The sequence below is a fragment of the Giraffa tippelskirchi genome, chromosome X (assembly GCF_054371585.1).
Source record: "Giraffa tippelskirchi isolate mGirTip1 chromosome X, T2T-mGirTip1v1.2.pri, whole genome shotgun sequence".
Lineage (NCBI taxonomy): Eukaryota > Metazoa > Chordata > Mammalia > Artiodactyla > Giraffidae > Giraffa > Giraffa tippelskirchi.
Window position 1 is genome coordinate 99,518,777 of NC_137289.1, and position 25,459 is coordinate 99,544,235.

Consider the following 25,459-nt stretch of genomic DNA (forward strand, 5'->3'; position numbering starts at 1 on the left):
CCCTCCCTGCCTCCCTCTCCCTCCCTGCCTCCCTCCCTGCCTCCCTCCTCCGCCCGCCCCTGAGGCAGGGACCGTGCAAATCGAGGAGAGGGGGGACGGACATGCCGGATGGGGTCCAGCTTAGTGCCCTGGGCTCCCCGCCAACGCCCTATCCAGGTCGGGAGTCTCCAGCATCTTGGGACCTATATTTGTGTGAGCTGGGGTGGTTCCCAGGCCTGCAGGGTCCCTCCGGCAGGCTCACAGTGCCCCTGTTTTGCATCGGGACCCCCCTCGGATGCTCTGAGCCACCCTCCTCAACCCGGATCTAAAACCCGGGACACAGCTATCAGGCCAGCCTCTCTCTCCACCCCACCCCCTCTTTCTGGCGTCCATCCCCTTCTCAACTCCACCTCTGCTGCTGCCTCTGGCTGTGGACCTGCACCTTTTCCCCATCCCTGAAGGCCTGGGGAGCGGGCTGAGCCTGGATGAGAGCTCCCCCAACCTGGGGCTCTCCCAGGCCATGGCCCGGGTGCTTCCAGGGAGGAGCCCGGGACCCTGAGCATCTGCTAGAGGCTTGGCAGAGGCCCCGCAGGGACCGTGTCTTCTGAGGACAAAAGGCGCGGCCAGCAGGCAGACAGGAAGGGGGAAGGGGGAAACCGGCAGCCAGGCGGGCCGGCGGGCAGACGGGTAGCAGGGGCCAGTGTTGGCCCCCCTCCCAGCTTGGAGGAGGCCTGAAGATGGGGGAGGGAGTGTGTAGTTGGGGAAGCACCTGCCCGGACCCCCACCTGCCAGCTAGCTGGGCACCTCAAGGCCGTGTGCTGCCCACCTGGTGTTCCCCATCACCCCCAGCCCTGCCCAATGCACTCCTCCAGTGCCTGCTTCCCCTGATGTCTTCGATTTAGACCAGCCCGGCTGTATCCACGGCAACAGAAGCAGGAGTGTCACTGGCTGCCAGATCACTGAGGGTCCCACAATGTGGCCTGGGCTGTGATTTATCCTGAGTGAAACAGCTTGAGCCCCCTCCCTGGATTTCAAGACAGCCCTGCTGAGAGAGCCTAGGTAAGTAGTCAGCATCCCTCCATGGAGGATGGGGGGCTGGGACTTATGTCCCCCCACACATATTCCAGAGTCTCTATCACTGCCATGCTCTCTTTCTCTGACTCTGTCTCTCTCTCTCTTTCTGCTCCATCACAAGGACTACTTGGGCACCCAAGCCTGGAGAGTCCTCTAGCCCTCCCTATCTTCCTTGATCCCAAATGTCCCATGAGGAAGGGAACCACCACCTGTTTCCCTGTACAGGGTCTATTTTTATAATTATGGTTGCATTTGAGCACGAGGCTGTGTTAATATTTCCTTGTGTGATATCTGTGGAAGGCATGTCTGGAACCTGACTGTGCTCCCCTCACAATGCCTGCACCCTGGGCAGGCTCAGCCTCCTGCAGCTTCCTCTTCTCCCTTCTCCTCCACTTTCAGCCAGGTTCCTTGGCCGGCATGTGGCGTGTGTCTGTGTATGTGTCTCTGCCCATGTGTATGAGCTGGCAGGTGGGTAGAGAAGCTGCTCCCAGCCCAGACCACCCCCCACTCCTTGCTTCCTTCTTTCCTTCCTTCCCCTGTCTCTCCCCACAGGTAGCAAAGACTTTTGCTCACTCACTATGGAAGATACTGCTGTGATTTCCAGCTAGGGGTTGGAAGCTACTGTAGGGCTAAGAGGAAGGTGAGGTGGGGGTGAGAAGCACTTCCAGGCCCTAGACTGCCTGATGCCGTGGTGGGGGCAAGGACCATGTCACGCAACACCCTGCAGGGGCCAGACACAACATGGTTGCTTCCACAGTGTGAGCCCTAGCCTCAATCCAAGGCTCTCAGTCTGTTTCAGACGTCCACGTTGTATCTGGGACTCCCCAGATATTGTGGCCTTGCATGCTGTTGGCCAGTCGTCCCTCTGCCTAAAGAGGCAAGGAAGCCTGGTACACGGAGAACATGGATTCTCCAGGGAGACCTCCCTCAACTACTGGCTCTGCAACTTATAGTGAAAGTGAAACTTACTGAACCTCAGTTGTCTCATCTGTCAAAGAGACTGGTAACCCTTACTTCATGGGTGTGTGTAGTGACAAAATGAGTTGGTGCATGTAAGTAAAGGATGTTTGTAGAAGTGACCCTGAAGCAATGTCAGCAAAGCTCATGGTCAGTATTGTTGGTGATTGTTCATGGTTAATATTGCCATTACTTATTTGGAGGAAGGACTGGCCCCTCTTCTCCAGGGTCTTTGCTGTGATCTGAGGGGTGGGCAGCAGGTAGGTAAATGGGGGAGGGGCGTGGAAGGGAGGGAGGGAGGATCAATTCTGTGTTGTGACTGGTCGGCTAAGGAGGAATACGTGGTGGCTGTAGGCAGAGCCTCCTGCCCCCACCCTCCTCCAGGATCCTTCCCTACACTTGCCCCTGTCTGTGCACACACATATAGAGGCTTGAGCCCCCGTGAGCTAGCAGAGGCCTGGCTTGCAGCCTGCAGCATTGCTGACCCTGGTGATGTATGCGTCTCCCTGTTGAGGGGAGACTTGGCAAGAGTTTGGCTTGGTGGTTGGCAGGGCTTGGTGACAAGGCTGAAGCTTCTAAGATCACAGGGCTTCGGGTGTGGCCCATGTAGCAGCCAGAGCTGTGGGGGACGGGTCCCAGGGAGTTCCCAACATAGAGCTTGGGCTGGAGGGACAGTTGGGTCCACTGGCTGGTTTCTGAATGTGGAGATGTGGTGGACCACTGCGTGAGGGGTCAGTGGCTGGAGGACAGTTGTCAAAGCCAGGGGAGGAGTAGAGGGAGGGGAAACACTGAGGCCCAGAAGACCTCCTCTGTGGGGGCAGGGAGGGGTGGCATTCTGGGGTACAGAGTAGACTTTTCTAAAGAAGCATTTGGTACAGAAGGGAAAGACTCCTACATGTGGTCCAGAGGCATCTAGGCCTGAGCATGGGTATATATGTGCAACTGAAAACATATGGCTCTCTGTGCGTCTGTTCATGGGCACTATGAATGTGTATGAGTCTGTGTGTATGAGCCGGTCACATGATGGTGTGCAAGTATGTGGGTGTCTGAGTAGGATCATATTTGTACAAGGGAGTGGGTATGACTTTGCATATCTGTCTGGGTGAGCAAATGGGCATGTTTGATCCTAAGCCTGAGTGAGGGTGTTGTTTCTCTGAGCCAATAGGCCTGTTGAATGTCTGGCTGTGTTATATGTGTGCAGTATCCATTTGTCTTTGAATGTACATGTCTGGTTGTATGTGTATGAGTATGAAGGTTTCAGAATGCCTAGGTGTGCATATCCTATTAGGTGATTGCCTGGGTATATCTGATTGTGTATATTTGTGTGTACCCATGTGTGCATATGAGTATAGGTGCATCTAAATGGTGTATTTCTAAGTGAATGGACGTGTGTGTGTGTGTGTGTCCATGCATGTATGGGAGGGTATGTGTGTGTGAACACGCTTCTGCATAGGTGTGCCTGTCATGTATATGTATGAGTAGGCCTGTGTGTGAATGTCTTTGTGGATTCTCCAACATTTTGAATTATGTCTATGTCTGTGTGTACATGTTTGAAAACATATTGTCTATAGACACACCATTGGGTCCACATCTGATTAGGGAAATGTTAGTGTAGATGATCACACTAGTATAAAAAGAACTCATCGTGTGGGAAGGGGAGAGTATGTGAATGCACATGTTTTGTGCATGAAAGTATATCTTGTGGGTTTGCCTATATGTGCACATTTGAATATATGGGTATGGCTGAGGGCTGTACACCTTTAAATATATGCACAAAAGGCTGTGTGCATAGGTAAATGGCTACATTCATGTATACGTCTACTTGTGTTTGTGGGTACACTCTTGTGTGTAAGTGCATTTCTGAGTGTGGTTTGCATGAGCAACTACTTCTCATAATTCTTGGATGCACATGTCTCATTATGTATTTTGTTTGAATTTCTGAGTGAGTTTGAATGTGTGAGTGTGGAAATGCCTGTGAGTGAGTGACTGAATGTATGTGTGTATGCTAGTATGTGTGAATATTAGCTGTGTGTGCACTTGAGTGAACATGTCTGTATATTTGCCTGTGTATTCACACACATCTAAGTGTATGTGTGTGTAAATATGCCCATGTGTGTGTCTGACTGAATGTACAGGTGTCCAAACTGTACCAGTTTGTACAGTTCTAATTATTTGTATATGTGTATTTGTATTTACCTACCATTGTTTGTTTTGGAGTGTATGTTGTAGAACAGTATAAGTGAGTATATATACACGCCGCTCTTGACCTGTAAGTGCATTTGAGCATGTATGTGTGAGGATGTCTTTGCATGTGTGTGTCTGTGATGAGTGTTAGCAATTCTTCTTGTGCAGGTGTACAAGTTTGTGAGAATATGTGACTATTCTTCCACATGTGCATGAATCTTCTTTTGTTTGCATAGTTTCTCATATGGGTGTATGAACATGTGTCAACATACATACATGGTGTGCATAATTGTGAGTGAGTGTGTTTTGTAAGTAATTTGTGTCTTCATGTCTGATTTCATGCATGGAGGAACGACGTACAAGCCTAAGTTCATGTGAATATGCTTATAGGTGTACATGCCCAATTGTGTGTATGTCTGTGTGTGTTAGAATGCCATGTATGAGTAAACCATCTAAATTATAAGCATGTGCACATCTGGGTGTTTGTGTGTGAGTACATCTTTGTGTGAGTATGTGTAAATATGCTTATGTGGTAATGTCTGGGACTGTACATCTATATATTTGGAAGCTCACTTATGTGTGTCATGTTTGTTCATTGTCTTATTGGGTGTGATACGGAGTCTGCCTGTCTGTGGACACATGCATAAATTTGCCTGTGTGTACACCTGTGTTTGTGAGTGAATGTATGTCCTTCATGGGCATTATGTCATGTGAATATATGCTATGCCTGTACGTCTGTGTTTGAGGATAAATGGATGTGCATATGCGGGACCAAGTGCAGTGTGAGTGTTCATTGTCATGGGAGTACTTATGTATAGGGATGAGTGTAGGTATTTGTGCATGTGCATGTCTCAGGGAAAGATATTTGGCCTTGGGCTTGTGCAGATAGGTCTTATCATTGAAGGGGAAGATAAGGGAGGATACTTGTGAGTCTGCATCATGCTCTGTGTACGCCAACATGTATTTATGTGCATGTCCGAGGGTCAGTGGTACCCTGCTAGATCATGTCTGGCTTTAATTGTGTAGAAATCCTAGAGGAGAGAAGCCATAACACTTCAGCAATCCATGACCACCTTCTGGGGTTTCTCTGGCCTTGACCATGTGCTGGGCTTTTGTATGGGTCTCAGGATAATTCCTGTCATCATTCACACTCAGGAAGTGAAACCAATAATGACTGGTGTCCTACTAGGGAACGGGGCCTGTGACCCCTTTAGAGAAGGATTTCTTGAAACACAAAGACCTCTTTTCCCATCCGTCCTGCCACCACCAAAGGCACAGAACAAAATGGCATTGTGTGGTATCAAAGGTTGGCAAATGGTTTTTATAGACAGCACCCAAATTGTGCTATCCAGGCAGAATTCTAGATCTAAATGTGTATGTATAAGTGAAAAGGGAAGGTATATTCAGGTAGAGTGGGGTGTGTGTGGAAGAGGTTCTATATTTGATAAGAGAGAGAGAGAAGGATCTAGGTTGCGTGTATATAAGAGAGAGCCTGGGTGTTTCTGAGTAGGGTTTGCATGTGAGACATTTGGGTGTATTTGAGAGTGATGAGTGTGGATATGGGTGTATGTGAATGATGCATTTGTGAGGCACTATGAAACCATTGGCCTATTGGGTGGAGGATGATATGAGTGACATTCTGGGTGTAGCTATGTGGGAAGATATGTGAGAATGTATATATTTTAGGGATATGTGGGTATGAGTGTATCTGGATGGTGCAAGAGAGAGTGAGGGGCTATCTAGATGTATGTTTTACGTTGTGGACCTATATATGTTATGTGTATAAGAGGGAGTGTGAGTGTTTCTGAGTAGAGTAAGTGTATGAGGGAGTATGGGTATATTGGAGTGGGGCATTCAAGTGTGGGTAAATTTGGATGATGTGTAGGTGGGTGAGAGTGCAAGTGTATCTAGGCACTGGAAGTGTGTATGGAGTATATCAATATGGTGTGTATGTGTGTGTGTGTGTGTAAGAGAGAACTTGGGCACATCTGGGTGAGGGTGAAGTGTGAGTGTGTATATAATTGGGAGTATCTATGGATGCTGTGAGGGGTATATGTGAGTGAGGTGTGTGTGGTGTATGTGAGAGAGCATGGGTTTATTCTCATGGTGTGTGTGGCGGGTGGGTATTCTGGATGATGGTGATGAAGAGAGGGGGATCTAGGTTATGTGTGTGTGTGTGTGTATGTAAGAGAGTGTGTAGGTGTTTCTGAGTGTGATGGGAGTGTGAGAGCATGAATGTATTCAGTGGGAGGAGTGGGTAGGTGCATCGGGATGGGGTAGAAGTGTTTGGCTTTGATTGGGTCAGGGAGTGAATGTGAATGTGTTAGGGAGTGAATGTGTGTTGGGGTGTGAGTGGGTATATCTGGATGATGTATGAGAGAGTGTGGTACATATGGGCTGTTTGTGAAACTGTGTGGATGGAGTGTGTTTGAATGTGAATGTATCTGGATGGTAGGTGGGTGAGAGCACAGGTATGTTTGAGTGGTGTATTAAGGTATATCTGGATGGTGTGTTGTTAAAGCTTTGATTGTGTATCCGGGTGTATATATACTTGAGTATGTGTGCTAGTATGTGTATAATCGGATGAGGTGTGTGGAAGAGAGTGTTTGGGGGACATTGCTGGGTAGGAAGTGTGAGTTTGGAATGTGGGTCCATCTGGGTGGTGTGGAGAGGATAAGAACATTGGGTGTATCTGGTCAGTGGAGTGTCTGGGGAAGTGCACCTAGACAGTATGTGTGAAAGTTGAATATATTTGGGTGGATGTGTATGTATGAATTTGCAGACGTTTCTAGATGGTAGTGGAGCATATCTAGATGATGCATGTGGGTGTGAATGTGTCTTAGTGGTCCACAGGGGATGAATCTGGATATTGTGTATATGTATGAGAGGGTGTATCTGGGTGAGGCTGTGTGAGTGGGGCTCTGTGTGTTTGTGTGTGAGAGAGATAGAGAAGTGTGGGTGTATATGGATAGGATTTGCGTGTGAGTGAGTGTCTCTGGATTATGTGTAGGTGTCTCTGGATCATGTGTAGGGTGTCTCTGGATTATGTGCATTTGGATGTATTTGAGTTAGGTGAGTGTATCTGGGTGAGGTGTGTGTAAGTATAGTATTTTTGAATGGTGTGTGTATCATTGTGGGTGTGTCTTGATACCACATGTGAAAGAGACTGTAGGTGTGCCTGGGTTGGGTATGAGGGCTCTAGATTGGGAATGTGAGTTTGGGTGTATCTGAATGTTGTATGTGAGAGTGTGGGTGTACTGAGTTGGGAATTTGTGTAAGTGTGGCTGTATCTGGGTGGAGTGCCTCTGAATGTAGGTGTATTTGAGGTATATATGTATGAGGTGTATCTAGATGGTGTGTGTGAGAGAGTGTGTTAGTGTTGTGTGTGTGTGAGAGTGGGTGCATCTAAATAGTGTGTGAGAAAAAGAATAGTGTACCCACTTGGGGTGGGGCATGTGGGAGTGGGTATACCTAAGTAGGATGTGTAAGGTTTTCCCTGGATGGTGTATGGGAGAGAGATAAAGTATATCTGAGTGATGTGTGTGCATGTGAATATATGTGGATAGTGTGTGAGAGTGTTTGGGTATATCTGGGTTCAATTCAGTTCAGTCGCTCAGTTGTGTCTGACTCTTTGCGACCCCATGGACTGCAGCATGCCAGGACTCCCTGTCCATCACCAACTCCTGGAGTTTACTCAAACTCATGCCCATTGAGTCGGTGATGCCATCCAACCATCTCATCCTCTGTCATCCCCTTTTCTCCCACCTTCAATCTTTCCCAGCATCAGGGTCTTTTCAAATGAGTCAGCTCTTGGCATCAGGTGGCCAAAGTATGGGAGTTTCAGCTTCAACATCAGTCCTTCCAATGAATATTCAGGACTGATTTCCTTTAGGATGGACTGGTTGGATCTCCTTGCAGTCCAAGGGACTCTCAAGAGTCTTCTCCAACACCACAGTTTGAAGGCATCAATTCTTCAGCACTCAGCTTTCTTTAGAGTCCAACTCTCACATCCATACATGACTACTGGAGAAACCATAGCCTTGACTAGACAGACCTTTATTGGCAAAGTAATGTCTCTGCTTTTTAATATGCTGTCTAGGTTGGTCATAACTTTCCTTTCAAGGAGTAAGCATCTTTTAATTTCATGCCTGCAGTCACCATCTGCAGTGATTTTGGAGCCCAGAAAAATAAAGTCAGCCACTGTTTCCACTGTTTGCCCATCTATTTGCCATGAAGTGATGGGACCATATGCCATGATCTTAGTTTTCTGAACGTTGAGCTTTAAGCCAACTTTTTCACTCTCCTCTTTCACTTTCATCAAGAGGCTCTTTAGTTCTTCTTCACTTTCTGCCATAAGGGTGGTGTCATCTGCATATCTGAGGCTATTGATATTTCTCCCTGCAATCTTGATTTCAGCTTGTGCTTCCTCCAGCCCAGCGTTTCTCATGATGTACTCTGCATAGAAGTTAAATAAGCAGGGTGACAATATACAGCCTTGACGTACTCCTTTTCCTATTTGGAACCAGTCTGTTGTTCCATGTCCAGTTCTAACTGTTGCTTCCTGACCTGCATACAGATTTCTCAGGAGGCAGGTCAGGTGGTCTGGTATTCCCATTTCTTTCAGAATTTTCCACAGTTTATTATATCTGGGTAGGGAGTATATCTATGGATATGGGTATATCTGTATGTGATGTGGATTTACCTAGATGGTGTGTTGGTGGTATATGTGGGTGTTTTGTGTGTTTGATAGTGTGGGTGTGTCTTGGTGGGGTGCATGATTTGGGGCATGTGTATGAATGTGTATATGTTTCAAAACATATACATGTATGGGGCAAAATATACCTCTGCTGGGTTGTCTGTATATGTGTATACAGACATATATATGTATATGTATATGTATATGTATGGAGTGTTCATGTATGTGTATGTATGTGACTGTTCCTGAGCCTGTCAGTACATGGCTTGTGTGTACATGTGCTTGTGATAGAGTAGTGTGTATCTGTATATAGGTATGAGGTGAGTGTGTTTCTACACTTGAGTAAGTTGAATCTGTAAGGTTTCAAGCCAGGCTCTGAGTTTGCATCCTAGTTCTGCCTTTATTAGCTGTGTGGCTTTGGGAAAGTCACCTAACCTCAACTAGGCCCTAATTTCCTATCTGTAAAGTAGGGTAATAATACTACCTATTTCATAGGATGAGAATTGGATGAGTTAATATTCAAAAAGTGCTTTGACTGTGTTTAGCACCTTATGTGGTGTTGCCCAGTACTATAATTATCACATGTGCCTATCTGCAAGTGTGAATGGGGTAGTTTCTATGTGCATATTTGCCACATTATCAGTATCCACATGTATTTGCTCATCCTGGCTATATGTGAGAGTGTGTTTGTACATAAAAGTGGGTTTGTACTTATATGTGTCCCAGTGTGTGTATAAAACCATGGCTATATGAGAATGGAAGCGTGGTTCTGGGAGGTTGATGGAGGGGGTTTGGCCCTGTGTGTATGTTTCCCAGCACACACACGTCTGAGTGTATGAGTGCATATACCTGTATCTGTGGTAGTACACAGTGTGTTTTTATCTGTAAATGGGTTTTTTAGTGGCCGGAGTGTAAATGTATGCATGTTGTGAGTGTCTGTAAATGTAAGAAGGTTGGTATTCAGGTTTATATGTGATGATGTGGGTGGATGTGGATGTGTGAAGAGGATTTACGCCTTATGGTCATGTACTAAGATGTGTGTTCTGTGTCGTGTGAATGCATGTGTAGGTGTGAATCAGTGTGTCTGTTTATGTTTATAAGCAGCAGTGGCTATGTGTGTGTGTATACATGAGTCTGCATTGCTCCACATGCCTACCTGCCTCTGTGTATGTAGCAGTGAGCCTGAGCCATGTGTCTGTATGTGTGAGCAAATCTGTACTGTGTATATATATGTATGTGTGCCAGGGTAGGATTTATATAAGATAGTAGGTTTAAATCTCTTAGTGTAAGAGCCTGGGATGGGGAAGGGCTTGGATCTGTAGGATGTGAGCAGGATGTATCCTGTGTCTGAATGTCAGATCTTACATCCGTGCATGCATGACTGTGTCTGAAAGCATACAAGTCCATACGCTTTGGTCTGTATGTGTGTGTGTCTGCACGTGCCCATGTGAATGGCAAATGTATCAGTGCCTAGGGCTGTATTTCTATAGAAGGGTGGTTATATGTGTGTTATAGAAATCTTTGCATGGTTTGCACCTACACACATGCCTAACTCTTTCTGTGTAGGAAAGGAGGTACGTGTGTGAGCATCCGATTGCACTTATCAGACACAGTAAGTCTGGATGTGAGTGCATATTTGAATCTCCATGTATACCTGTGCCTGTGTGCTGTGTATCTGTTTGCATATGCAAGTGTCTATGCAATATGACTAGCTGTGAATGTGTCAAGCACACAGAGAAGGTGAAATATTTGTATGGCACACTGTAGTAAACTTTAAGAGGATTTCGGGGTACTGGGGTTTGGGGAAAAGAAATTCCTTACATTTTCTTTATGTTATAAAAATTGTGATAAGGAAATTAAAATGCCAAGTTTTAGAAATTATTTCGTATTGGATTTGCATGCAGTTTTTAAAATTATTTATTTATTCATTTTTGGCTGCACTGGGTCTTTGTTGCTGTGTGTGGGCTTTCTCTAGTTACATCAAGCGGTGCTACCCTTTATTGTGATGCATGGGTTTCTCATTGCGGTGTCTTCTCGTGTTGTGGAGGGCAGGCTCTAGGGCATATGGGCTTCAGTGGTTGTGGAGCATGGGCTCAGTAGTTTTGGCGCACAGGCTCAGTTGCCCCATGGCACATGGAATCTTCCCAGACAAGAGATCAAACCCGTGTCCTCTGCATTGGCAGTCAAATTCTCAACCACTGTACCTCCGAGGAAGTCCCTGTATGCAACTTTTCCAATTTTTTTCATAGCACACTTGAGCTCACTTCTGTAAACATAAATTTTTAATTCACTCGTACAAATCTGTAGTGGTCAACATTCATGCCCACTTCTGCATCTTCAGTCATGACTGTCTTGATTTATTTTATGGTCATTTTCATCATGATTTGGTAAATCACTTAGTGCTGAGCATAGATAATTTATATCATTATTGTATTTCTTGGTAAAACCCAAACAAAACAAATGAAGCAACTAACCATTGGTACTTTTGACATGGATATAAATTTCCATTGTGGCCTGCCTCTTCTTGATGTCAAAAGGTAAGACCCATTCCATGGAGGTTGTTTAGGCAGTTTGCCCTAATGCCCTCATAATTAGCTTGAATGTATGAAATGTAGCAGCATGGTTCAGAAAACTCACCTTAAAAGCATGAGTTTTGGGGTCATAAGGTATCATTTTGGTTTCTCTGAAGCATCAGGTGCAATTTCTTATGTTGAATATGCTGGTGCTTTCACACCATACCAACCTTTCTTAAGAAATGGAACAACTGCTTGGGCACGCTTCCCTTTTTCACCTCCCTTTTGTAACTCACTCATTCTTGCCATGGCCAGGCAGAGACCCAGGTTTTATGTTGGGAATAGCTACATAACCTCTTCTGTCTCTTAGTAATCACTGTCAAGAGGAAACCGTTTGCATAAGTAAGTGGTAGCAAATAGTCAGATGGTATTTTTTAAGTGATTAAAACTTTTCTCATCAATAATCGGAGAAGGCAATGGCACCCCACTCCAGTACTCTTGCCTGGAAAATCCCATGGATGGAGGAGCCTGGTAGGCTGCAGTCCATGGGGTCGCGAAGAGTCGGACACGACTGAGCGACTTCACTTTCACTTTTCACTTTCATGCATTGGAGAAGGAAACGGCAACCCACTCCAGTGTTCTTGCCTGGAGAATCCCAGGGACTGGGGAGCCTGGTGGGCTGCCATCTATGGGGTCGCACAGAGTCGACACGACTGAAGCGACTTAGCAGCAGCAGCATCAATAATCAATAATTCTTAGCCTTTGAATTTTGTGCTTCAAAGGTGAGATCCTTCTTGAAATCTAACCCCTCTTTCTTTTCTTTCAATCAAATGTGATGTGGAAATTTCTTATAACAAATGGTCATGAATTTTGAATCCATCAGAAAATTTTTGATTTTGAGTATTTAAAAATAATGAAGTTTTCCCCTAAGTAGACCTTGTTCTATTCGTAATAAGTCTTCTTTAGTATTACATTATAACGGTAACTAAGCATCACCCAAGGAACCATACTTCACTTGACTTCTTCTAAGGTGAAGTTTGGCTTCAAATCCATAAACCTTGTCAGTATACTTTCATGTATCTTTGAGTGTCGAAAATTTTTGATGTATTTTATTCACGTGCTCAAAGAGCCAGGTGTTGAAACCAGTAGGCATCAAATCTGCAAAGGGAGAATCATTCACAAAGGAATGCTGAAATTTTTCTTTTAGCTCATAACTCCTTTATAATATCCTACACACTTAGGTTTAAAACAATAGAGAAGGGTATACTGATTCCGGTGCTTCAGAGAAAGCTGATAAATGGGTGGGTAATGCCTTGGATCTAATTAAATTCACCTGGCATCAATTACAGTAGAAGTTAGACCTTTGGGCAAACTTTTATAGGTTAAGGCTCCTCCACGGATGACTCTCAGCATTTTCAGAACAAATTCCAGCTGTAAACTTCCTGCCATCACAACAGCAGCATCAGTCCACAGACTTGTGCAGAGTTTCCACAATATTTCAAAATATTTATCTATCACTTTGAATACTTCAACCTTAGTTTTTTTGGTGCTTCTGGCATTTCTCTTAAGGCTTTCTGACCAGTACTATAAACCAAGCACAGTTAATCAACATCCTGAGATACATCAATATAAAGTGAAAACTCCTTTGATTCAGTGATCTTATGGGTTAGTATTATCTTGAAATCCCTTGACCTGTCATCAGTGTGTCTCCTAACAGAAATCATTGGAAGTGTCCCCTTTTCTATTTGGTCTCAAATATAGTGTGGACAATTTCCCAGCAGACTGCTAACATATAAGATTCTACTGGGCAGGCATCTTAGCTTTACTGGTTAATTGTATAACCTTGTTACTAGCTGGTTGAACTCCATCTAAGAATGTTCTAACTCATCTCAAAAAAGAGCCCAGTTTCTTAATTTGCTCTTCTAGATGCTTCAAAAGGTCCATATCTTTGTCTGTGCAATAGATTGTTTTGTGGTCTGTTGACCAACATAGCCTACTGGGAAAGTTTCTTTTGATAACTTTTCCATGCAAATTGGATATTTAGGCTGAGGAAAAGAGGGCTAATTGGGCAGCTGAACTCAAGTCTGAGACAATCCTCATTAAATTGTTTAAATTAGGAACCTCCTGGATTATTTTGGAGGGGAGACTACTGCGTTTGTCTTATGAGTCTCCTGATTTTCCAGCTTTGATCAAAAAGTCCAATTTGATGAGGAAAGAAATATCTTAAAAATTAAATCTACTTGAATATGAAGTATTGAAGGGGTCAGCAGACCTTTGTGACTTCTGAAAATTGATTTTTTTCCCCAAAATCAAGTTCTAGGTCTTTTATATTTTTAAGCTGCTGCTGCTAAGTCGCTTCAGTCGTGTCCGACTCTGTGCGACCCCATAGACGGCAGCCCACCAAGGTCCGCCATCCCTGGGATTCTCCAGGCAAGAATACTGGAGTGGGTTGCCATCTCCTTCTCCAGTGCATGAAAGGGAAAAGTGAAAGTGAAGTCGCTCAGTCGTGTCCAACTCTCAGCGACCCCATGGACTGCAGCCTACCAGGCTCCTCCGTCCATGGGATTTTCCAGGCAAGAGTACTGGAGTGGGGTGCCATTGCCTTCTCCGATATTTTTAAGCAGCACTCAGAAACTCAGAAAGGCTTAGAGTTCTCTTTAATGAATCAATTCAACTGTAGTCAGGCTGCACTTGTTTATTGACAAATTTTTTACCTAATAAAAGATAAAAATTAATTGTGAAATCAATTATGAAATCCTGCCAAGAATCAGATTTGCCAAATTTTAAATATTAAAAGCTGGTAGCAAATAAATCAACAAATAAGGAAAGAAATAATAAAAATGTTCTAATTTTTTTTTAGAGTTCTTATCTTTTAGAAATAATTACTGAAATTGTTATGGATGAAATGGCATAATATACAAGCTTCAGAATACTCTGAAAGTGGGAGAACTGCGTGAGTTATAGGTGAAACAAGACCCTATGAGTTGATTGTTGGTGAAGCTGGGCAGTGGGTGCACAGAGGTTCGTTACAGGATTCTTCTACATTTCTGTTTGAAATGTTCTAGAAGAGAACATTTTTTTTAAATAAAGAAGCAGTAATCAAGGAAATTAACAAAATAGGTGTATTCTCTTTAGGAACACCTAATACTATATAGGGCTTCCCCAAAGAAGCAATAATCAAGGAAATTAACAAAATATGTATATTCTCTTTAGGAACACCTAATACTATACAGGGCTTCCCAGGTGGCACAGTGGTAAAGAATCCACCTGCCAGTGCAAGAGACACAAGAGACACAGGTTCAATCCCTGGGTCAGGAAGATTCCCTGAAAGCAGAAATGGCAACCATCTCAAGTATTCTGGCCTGAAAAATCACATGGACAGGGGAGCCTGGCGGGCTACAGTCCACGGGATTGCAAAGAGTCGAACACAATTGAGCAACTGAGCACACGATACTACATAATAGTAATAACAGCTACAATCATATAGCCCTTCTATTTTTGTAGAATAAAATTGCCCCAAAATAAGAATGAGATAAAACTAAAAGAAAAACAAACATTGTACACATATGGGCAAAAGCAAAAAACCTCACTGATTATGAACAAAAAGTGGCAATCAAAGTAATAATCCAACTATCTGGGATGTTCGTACAGGAAGCAGTCCAGACATTTACAACCTCCCTTCTTACATGGTCCCCTTGAGCCCCATCTTGCTCCAGCCCAGGGCAGCTCTGCTAATGTTTCCACCTATATGTTCTGGAGTTGGCTGCTCTGTGCACTTGCACAGGTTTGTCTCTTGATATATACCTGTTGCAGGATGTATATGTCAAGTAAGTGTATTTGGGTTGTGAGCAAGATTGTGTGTGTATAGACATCTGTGCGTGAGAGTGTATCTCTATATACTATATCTGGCTTTTCTCTTTGTGTTTGCTTGTGCTTGCATTTTGCTAAGGTGTGTGTGTGTGTGTGTGTGTGTGTGTTCATTGGAGCTGGTCTACTTCTCTGCATAATGTACATGAATGGGCAACTGTGTGTACCTGTGCTAGGATATATACATCTATATTGGTGAGTGTAACTAATCTGTGTGAGACATCTTGGATCAGTTGGTCTCTGTGTGTTAGAGTATGTACATGTGTGTATATGTGAGTAGTTTTTAACTAGTATTTTTTTCTGTTGGTATCTGAGGGGCAGTCTGTCTGTATACACATACATATGTGTGTTTGTGTGTATATATGTGTGTGTGTCAGGGTTCAAGTGCATGTGAGCATGCTGGTGTATGTAACTGAGTGTTAACATGTGTAACCATGATTGTATATGTGATAATATAGATATGCCATTGTTTTCATACCTGTGTTGCAAGAGTTTGAATATGTGAGAGGATTTGAATAATCAGGTACACTGGGACAAAGGGTATATATGAGCCTGAGTGTGAGTGACAATGAGTAGGTTTACGTGTGTGTATCTCTCAGGATTTAAGAGTTTGTGTGTGTGTTGGGGAGTTGTAATTAATGGGTTTGTGGGCCACTGCACATGTATATGTATGTGCGTGTGTGTCTGAGTGTGTCTGTGCATATGAGCAATTCTTAGCCCTCCCGTACACAACACCCTGTTTTGTGTAACATATCTTGTAACACCCCTTTACCATCTGGACATTAAGTTCTTAGATAATATAACCTCTCTGCATATATAATTTCAAAAGAAGACATATAGTATTTTATACCATATCCACATTGTATTAACTCTAATATAAATAAATAAGAAATAAAAGTAATTTATAAGAAAATAATTTGTATTTCAATACAGAAATGCTTGGACATGACACTCCCTAAGAGCTTCAGTGAATTAAAGGCTTGTAACACAACAGGTAAACATGGATTTAGAGAAGGGGAAAAATCAGAAGCTGCCCTTTGTACAAAGTGCAAGAAAATGACAGGCAAAGGCCTAGGAATGAAAGTTTCTGAAATAGTGAACAACTCAAGAAAAGTGCTCCACAAAACAAAGCATAGTCTCTAGACTTAACGTGACAGCCTCATTCCTGGATAATTCAGGATATATTAAATCAAAGAAACAACTGTGTTTATCAGTGAAATAGAGTTAGAGTCTAGGTTCAGTTCATGCCAAGTCCAAAATTCTATGGGATATGAGACATATATTGACTGTGTGGAATCGCCCTACAGGTCTTTGGACAGCCAACATCCTCAGGAAGGACTCCAAAAATGTTAAGAAGGATACACCCAGCGCTGTGGCAACCAAAAAATGCGCCTATAAATTTCCAAAATTTCCCCTAGGGGGCAGTAATACCTTTATTGAGAACAAAGCACGGGTGTTTAAGCAGGGGTACACTGTGCCGTGTGACTGAGGGAGCATACACAATATACCGTGTGTGTGTGTGTGTGTGTGTGTGTGTGTGTGTGTATGCACACCTCACATGCACACCAGTGTCCCTATATGTGAGCTAGTTGCTGTCCGTTGGCCTCTATAGGAGTAGCCTATGTGATTCTGAGTGTGTGTGTTGGTATCCATGTATCTCTGTCTAAGGGCATCTGGGCACAAGCAGGTGTGTACATGTTACACATATGCACATGCATCCTTAGTCTCGGATGGTCCCAGGCTGTGGCTGCCCGTCCGTGCTCAGAACCCTCTCCTCATTTTTTATATTATCACCCCAGCTTTCCAGGCAACACCAGGGTTTTGTTTGTTGGTATTGTTTTATGGTTTTTTGTTTTGTTTGTTCTGTTTTAGTGTTTGTTTTTGTTTTTACTGAGACTCTGAGCTACACATTATCCACTTTCTTGGTCTTAGTTTGTCTCTCTGTGTCTCCCTCTCTCTGTATCCATCTTTATTTCTGCCTCTCTCTGTCTCCATCACCTCTCTATATCTGTCTCTCACTCCCCATCCCTGTCTCTTTATTTCTCTACATCTTTCTCCCTTTCCTGGCATTATCCCTGTCCTTCTATCTCTTTGTCTCTGCCTCCCTCCCTCCTTCCCTCGCTCTCTCTGTCTCTATTTTTTCTCTCTGTCTCTCTCTCCCACTCTGATCTCTCTATTTTCCCCTTTCTGTCTCTAAATTTCTCCCTTGTTGGTCTCTTGCACTGTCTCTCTTTCTCTCTGTGTGTCTGTCTGTCTTTTTTTGACTTCCTCTGTTCTTCCTCTTTCTGTCTCCTCTTCTCTATGTAAACCTCTCTTTTCTCTGTGTATTTCTCCCACCCCTCCCCACCATGTTCCTATGTCTCCATCTCTCTCTGCTCCTCTCTCTTTCTCTGTCACTTGTGTGTCTCTCTGACTCTTACATTCAATCTCTGTCTCTATCACTTCCCCCTGCTGCTCCTCAAGGCTAAGGAGTGTGTGTGTATGTGTGTGTGCATATTTACACACACTCAGCTATCAGCTGGTCCACAGATCTGTGGGAGCTGTGAGGCCTTGAGGGGCTGAAGGGGCCCACCAACTCCACTTCTCTCAAACCCCTGCCCTAGCACCTTCTCTTGGTCCACTGGCACTGGCTCTGAGACTTTGGGGTACCATGAGAAAAGTTTGGCCCCAGGTGGCTGTGGCAGGCTCAGTTGGATTGAACTGAGAAACAGTGTAGAGGGGAGCCATTTTCCAGGGAGGTAGAGGGTAGAAAGACATCCACTCAAGCCCCACCTCTTCCAACCTCAATCCCATCCCAGCCCCAGGAGGAGTTCTGAGCTTCTCTGGCTTCTGCTTTACTGCCTTTCCTGGGAAACCTGCCCTGCTATCCTATCACACCCTACATCTCCCACCCAGCTCTCATACACTAGGAGCTCTCCTGCTTACCCACAAGCTTTCCTGTGCCCTCCCATTCACACACTGCCCAGACTGCTTTCTCAGCAAATCCTACCTGGATGCCTCCAGGCGGCCCTCCCTGAGCCACTAGCCCCACCTAGTCCTTCAACAAATTGATGTGACAGCTTTTGACTGAGAGCCTACAGTGGGCTCTGTACTGCTCTTCTAGAGTGTGTGAGTCAATAATCCCTACCCTCATGGAGCTTTCCTTCTAATAGGGAGGGGCAGGCAATAAATCAAAATTTAAAAGTAAATATTTTATAATAACCATAAATGAAGTATAATCTTTAAAACTGTGAATCACTGTCTGTAACTTATATAATACTTACATCAACTATATGACAATATAAATAAATTAACACAACTATAAAAAAGGTAAATTATGTAGTGTATCAGAAGAGAGAAATTCCAGGAAGAGAAATAAAGCAGGGCAGGGGGGCACAGGGGTGCTGTTGTTTCTCACCCAGGTTACTACAGGAGCCTCCTAAGTAGTATCCTTCCTTCTCCCTTCGCCTCACATGGTCTATGCTCCTCACAACAGCAAGCAGGATCCCATTCAATCCTGAGTCATATCACATCTTATCTCTGTGCAAAACTCTCCCAAGGCGCCCATCTCACTCAGAGTAAAAGTCAGAGTCCTCAGTGTGACCTGTGTGATCTGGCCTCACCACCTTGCTGAGCTCTCCTCCTGCCACTTTCCCCTTGCTCATTCCATTCCACCTACCTCCTTACTCTTCCTCAAATGTACCACGTGCAGTCTCACCTCAGAGCCTTTGTTCTGGCTATTGCCTCTGCCTAGACTTCTCTTCTCCCAGATATCCACATGGCTCACTCACCTCCTTCATATTTTTGCTCAGATGACACCTCTTCCATGAAGCTTTCCCTGTCCACCTCATTTAAAACTGTACTTCCAAAAATAAATAAACAAAACTGTACTTCCTCCACCCCTGGCACTTCCTATCCCCCTTCCCTCCTTAAATTTAGGAACTTATCATCATCTAACCTACTATATTTCACCTATGTATCTTCTTTATTATCTAGAATGTCACCTTCACAAGAGCAGAGACCTTTGTCTGTTTATTTCACATCTGTGTCACCAGTGCCTGGCACACAGTTGATGCTCAACAAATAGTTTTTCAAGAAATGAGTACATACAAGCATACCTATATCTTTATGTTCACACATACTTTCCACTTCATTTAAAGTAAAAACCCAAGTCTTTGTCATGGCCCACAGCCCTGCACGATCTTGTCCCAGACCCCTCTGTGAATTCACTGTCTCTCTTGCCCGCCCTGTTCCAACCACACTGATCTTCCCACTGTTCCATGTGCTAAACACGTTCTTCATTATGAATAAAGAAACCTATTTAATGAGTGGCTACTAGTGTTAACAAAAAAAAAAAAAAACACTGTGAAATAGAATAAAAGCTAATGAGGTACATTACATATAGGATCTGTACTGTTTTGTGAAACTTTGGGTTCAGCTCTATGTGCACATGTGTGTATGTGTATCAGGTTGTGATATAAAATGTATTTCTTATTATGGGTGGCAGGTTTAAAAGTTTGAAGAACACAACCTTTGGGTTTTACAAAGGGAGAGAAGAGCCACACCCACATCCCCATCCCACAGACCCACCAATGGAGGAAAGAGGTAACCGAGGACATCCAGAGAGATGAAGCACCCCTCACCCAGCAAGGAGGGAGGAGGAGCAGCAGTGGGCCAGGGGCAGGGCCTGACACCAGCTGGGAGTAAGAGGGGAGGCCGTGTAGACACACTAACACTGCCCTTTCTCTTTCTTCCTCACCTTTCCGTTCCATCTGTTTCTCACTGTTTCTTTTTCTCGTGTTTCTCTCTCCCTCCCTACTCTCTCCTTCTTTCCCCCCTCTTCTTGTCTCTCTGGTTCTGTCTGTCTCCCTATCTTTTCTAACTCTTTCTCATCCCCTCCATTTCTGTCTCAATTTGTGTCCATTTTCTCTTTGTTCTGTCCTTTCTCACTCTCTCTGCCCCTGTGTGTGTGTTTTCACGCTCTCTCCTGCCCTCATACCTCTGTCTATCTGTGTCTGTGTCTCCCCCATTATCCTCATTTGCAGGTGCAGCCCAGCAGAACAACTGATGGAGTCCCCTGGGGCCCATCGAGTACTGGACTGGCTGACCCCATAGGGTTGGGAGCAGCCCCTGCCCCTCAGTATGGCCAACACCACTGGAGAGCCCGAGGAGGTGAGCGGTGCACTGTCTCCACCATCAGCAGCGGCTTATGTGAAGCTGGTGCTGCTGGGACTGATCATGTGCGTGAGCCTGGCGGGCAATGCCATCTTGTCCCTGCTGGTGCTCAAGGACCGTGCCCTGCACAAGGCTCCTTACTACTTTCTGCTGGACCTGTGTCTGGCTGACGGCATACGCTCTGCCGTCTGCTTCCCCTTTGTGCTGGCTTCTGTGCGCCACGGCTCCTCATGGACCTTCAGTGCGCTCAGCTGCAAGATTGTGGCCTTTATGGCTGTGCTCTTTTGCTTCCATGCAGCCTTCATGCTGTTCTGCATCAGCGTCACACGCTACATGGCCATCGCCCACCACCGCTTCTATGCCAAGCGCATGACACTCTGGACATGCGCAGCTGTCATCTGCATGGCCTGGACCCTGTCTGTGGCCATGGCCTTCCCACCTGTCTTCGATGTGGGCACCTACAAGTTCATCCGTGAGGAGGACCAGTGTATCTTTGAGCATCGCTACTTCAAGGCCAATGACACGCTGGGCTTCATGCTTATGTTGGCTGTGCTCATGGCAGCCACACATGCTGTCTATGGCAAGCTGCTCCTCTTCGAGTATCGTCACCGCAAGATGAAGCCTGTGCAGATGGTGCCAGCCATCAGTCAGAACTGGACATTCCATGGCCCTGGGGCCACTGGCCAGGCTGCTGCCAATTGGATCGCTGGCTTTGGCCGAGGGCCCATGCCACCAACCCTACTGGGTATCCGGCAGAATGGGCATGCAGCCAGCCGGCGGCTGCTGGGCATGGACGAGGTCAAGGGTGAAAAGCAGCTGGGCCGTATGTTCTATGCGATCACACTGCTCTTTCTGCTCCTCTGGTCACCCTACATCGTGGCCTGCTACTGGCGAGTGTTTGTGAAAGCCTGCACCGTGCCCCACCGTTACCTGGCCACTGCTGTTTGGATGAGCTTCGCCCAGGCTGCTGTCAACCCAATCGTCTGCTTTCTGCTCAACAAGGACCTCAAGAAGTGCCTGAGGACTCACGCCCCCTGCTGGGGCACAGGAGGTGCCCCGGCTCCTAGAGAACCCTACTGTGTGATGTGAAGCAGGCTGGTAGGCAGACAGGCAGGGAGAAGGTCATGGCCACCACGATGGAGCCAACAGAAGGGAAGAGGTAGGGCTCCATACAGGAGCCTTTCTTTCTGAGCTCCAGCCCCAGACCCTCGAACAACCTGGAATCTAGGCACCTTTGCCAACACCTCCCCAGGGCTGGGGACTGGGTGGGGACTGGGAAAGATGCATTTCTAGTCCTATGGGGCCTGTCTCCACCTCCTCCTCCACTTCTACAGTCTCTCTCCTCTCTCTCTCTCTCTCTCTCTCAGAAGTGACAATTCAGAATAAAAAAACTGAAAATGCAGGTTTTCCTACTCATAGCTGAGGAGATAGGCTTTCTTGCTTTAATGTCTCTCCTCTGACATTGTCCAGAAGGGGGAAATTTGTCCTGTAAAATAGACTTCCAGAGCTCTTATTGTCCCCTCTGCTCCCACACACCCTCTCCTTCCAAGTCCTTTAGCAAGGCCTGGATGAAATTGATCTGCTGACAAGAGGGAACAAAGTGGGTGCTCGGTCCCCAGGGAGCAAGGTTTAATTGCTATGTTGTGTGCAATGTTGTTTTAGGCTAACCCTGGTCCCAAGGCCAATCTTTTATCCATCCCTACCATGTCCAGACCTCCCAAGTGTTTCCTGAGCATCTGTTTGAGAAACAAGGAGGAGAGGGAGAAGGGCCTCTGAGATGAGCCCAGGTTAGGTGAAGAGCAGGATGTGAGCAATATGCCTCGAGCTGAAGAGACCTCAGCTTGGCTGCATTCTCTCAAGCTGCCTCCAGGGTCCCCATCCTACAGCTCTTCTTCCTGAGGATGGAAATCCACTCCAACCCCACTGAAGTCGATGTGGGTGCCATACAGGCAGGAGCAGCACCCCTCCAGGGAAGTGTAGGGAGAAAGTCAAGCTCCCCAGAATGGCTGAATCCCAAAGCCTGGGGTCAGAGCAGAGTTGAGTCCCAGAATTGTCTCCTGAGTTCATGCTACTCTCCTGAAGATGAAAGTCTTTGAGGGCCTTGGTAAGTCATAGTGGTATAAGCTCCAAGGCACTGTGGACTTGAGTCCATTCCTCTCTGACCTCTATTTGTCCCTTAAAGCCTCAGGGGCCGGCCTCAAGCCCCTCTGTGGTAACCCTTGGCCTTCTGGGCCCTTAGCCCCCAACTTCCTTGCTCTGAACACCCCTTCCCCTCTTCTTCCCTCCACCATTACTTCCACCCCAATTGGAGCAGAATGCAGCCAGATTCCCCAGGTGGGAAATCCAAAGCCTCCTTCCCAGGGCAGAGCCCACTCTGGGTTCACATCAAGTCTTATGGACTGGTGAGCCAAACTGGCATTCTTTGCCTGGTCTTTCCCAAGTTCTCTGTCCTCTTCTCATCTCCTGGGAGAGGGGGAGATCTGTATTTTTCCACTCTCTTTCTCTCTCCTATAGAAGCCCTTGTCCTACACTCCCTCCCTACCCTAAGACAGCTCCAGAACTGGGTAAGCCTTGACTTAAGCAAGAGGAATGGAGAAGGCACTCTAGGCAGGAGAGACATTAATGAGCGTGGTTATGGAGTGGCCCTGGAAAGGCAGGCCAGAGTGGCTGAGGAACTGGTATACAGGGGGGTACTTGTTCTCTCAGTGATAGTGATGGGGGTGCCTTTCCCGGGGAGTGGGGTGGGGGTAGATAGGGTACATTCAGGAGGATTTTCCTCTATTTCTTTTTTCTAACTGCCTGGATTCACCATTGGATTTTGTAAATGGAAAACTGAAATGAACAATGCTATATTGGATGTTTTCTCTTTCTGTCTGTGTGTGGGGGTGGGTGTGTGCCCTATCTGCAATGACCACACGTAGGGAGGTATGGTCAAGTGAGACAGTGTGTCTGTGTGACTTTGTTGGGGCGCACTCTGGCCTGGGGCACACATGTGAGCAAATGTCTGTATGTGGAGACATATACAGTGCACGTGAGCACACACATGCACATGTGCACCTAATTGAGAGAAGACAAAACAGTATGTGCCTGCAGCAGGAAGTAGAGTGGTCAGAGAGATGGAACTTGAAAATGATATGTATGGATGTAGCAAGAGGGTAGACTCTCATCTCAAATGATCTTCCTCCCCTGGCCCAGGCTCTGAACATGGGGGACAGGATACTTGAGAATCTCATCTCTTCCGAAAGTCTGGAGCCCCCAGGTACCACTCCCAACTCCTGTATGAGTCTCCTCTCAAAAACCCAGATAAGGTGTTCCTGAAACTGGACCAGCATGGAGAATGGGGACTGGTAATTGGGGATCAAACTTGTGGGAACTGTTGGGTTAGGTAATGCCTCCCCACACACACACAAAGTAATGGCTTATGGAGGGACTGCTCAGTCTGGGATAGGAGCCCTTCAGAAGGATCCACTGTATACAGCTGGGATTTTGGTAAGCTTTGATTAAATTCAAAGGGATGGATGTCACAGGGGAAGAAAAAACAAGCCTGGGAGTCTCCCCAGCCAGCCTGTTCCCTGGTCACTCAATTACTTTATTCTGTGAGACACACAGAATTGAGTTGACCATACTCCTCAGTTCTTGGCACACTGTATCATCATTGGTCCATATGAAGCCCTTATATTCTTTTTTGTTTTGTTTTGTCCACTTCATCACCCATCCCTAATCCCATCCCCCCTCCCACATAGGCACCCCACTCTTGTGTATTTAACGTGTGTTTTTCCAATCCACCATTCATGTGTTTATTTACATATACATGTATATGTGGAAAATGTATGGTATTGTTATGTGTTTTAATTTACATAAACAGTATTGTACTATAAATCTTGTTCCGTTTCTTTCTTCACTCAGCATTGTTTTTTGAGAGGTCCAGCCATTTTGCCTTGTTTACACCTAATTCATTCTAGTGGTCCATCTTATACATATATCACATTTTTCTTATTCATTCTCCTGGATGATGTGTCTGTAGGTGCCTCCAATTCTCTGCTACCACAAGACTGCAATGGGCAGTTTTCTAAATGTCTTTTCAGTGACACCTTATTTAGAGGAGAGGAAACAAGCTCAGAAAGAGGCAGTGATTTTGTCAGGGTTTAAAAGTGAGAAGCAGACCTGTGACACGAATCCCAGACGGAAGTCAGAACCCCACCACTGTGCCTCATGAGAGATCATCCATTTGCTCCCCCCCAAAATCTAAAATACAATTAAGAGCAGCATACACTGAGGAAATTGAGAGGAAAGGGTGGAAAGAAGTATGGAGTTGATGAAGAAATATAAAGTCCTAGAAAGATCTAGCAGATGAACTGAAGCACAATAATTTTCATGACGCAGAGGAAGTTAAGTTTTTTGGTGTGATTATTATTGCTAGAGCCATTTTGCAGAAATGGGGAACGCCACGTCAAAACCTGGCTCCAAACGAAAGCCCTTGGATTTCTAAACCCCAGGCTCCTTCAGGGCGACCCAAGCCCCGAGTTCACCACCTCCGAGTTCGCCGCTGCAGGGGCGAAAGCAAGGCCGAGGGGAAGGGGCAGATTTAAGAAGTGCGTAGTTCCTGACGGGGAGGGGGGAGGAGGGAGAAAACGACAGCGAGGCTCTCGAGTCTATCTGAGCACATCCTGCTCACTGCTTGCGCTTGTTTTTTGTTTTGCGTTTGGGTCTTCAGAACCACTGGTACTTTTCCCATTGGATAAAACGTTGGCGGGTGAGGGAGAGGGGCTTATTCCCCTCAGATCTTCCCGCGGCCAATCGCCCTGCACAGTCCAGACGGTCGCTGAGGGAGTCAGCCGGGTGATTGGCGGGCCTGAGGGAAGCCAATGGGAAAGTGATGAGGTGCGGTGTTGGCAAGCAGATTGTGTGCGAGAAGGGCGAGGGGCTAGGGGGCGCAAGGGCCGCCGCGACGGCTGGCAGCCAATGGCGAGGCGGGACGGCCCCTGGCGTCACTAGGGGGCGGGGCCTGGCGGTTGGCGCGGAGGGAGTACGGGAG

At 45.9% G+C, this 25,459-nt stretch overlaps 1 protein-coding gene across 2 annotated transcripts; it reads left to right on the forward strand.

Moving 5' to 3' along the window:
- Positions 1-313: 313 nt before the first annotated feature.
- GPR173 (G protein-coupled receptor 173) lies at positions 314-24,303 on the forward strand. Of its 2 annotated transcripts, XM_081564280.1 has the most exons (3): positions 356-1,038; positions 19,757-19,854; positions 20,295-24,303. In XM_081564280.1, the coding sequence occupies exon 3, from the start codon at positions 20,392-20,394 to the stop codon at positions 21,511-21,513; it is 1,122 nt and encodes a 373-aa protein (XP_081420406.1). In that variant the 5' UTR covers positions 356-1,038; positions 19,757-19,854; positions 20,295-20,391; the 3' UTR covers positions 21,514-24,303. The 2 variants fall into 2 exon arrangements, with proteins under 2 accessions (XP_081420405.1, XP_081420406.1); XM_081564279.1 differs by lacking the exon at positions 19,757-19,854 and having other exon boundaries at positions 314-1,038.
- Positions 24,304-25,459: the final 1,156 nt, after the last annotated feature.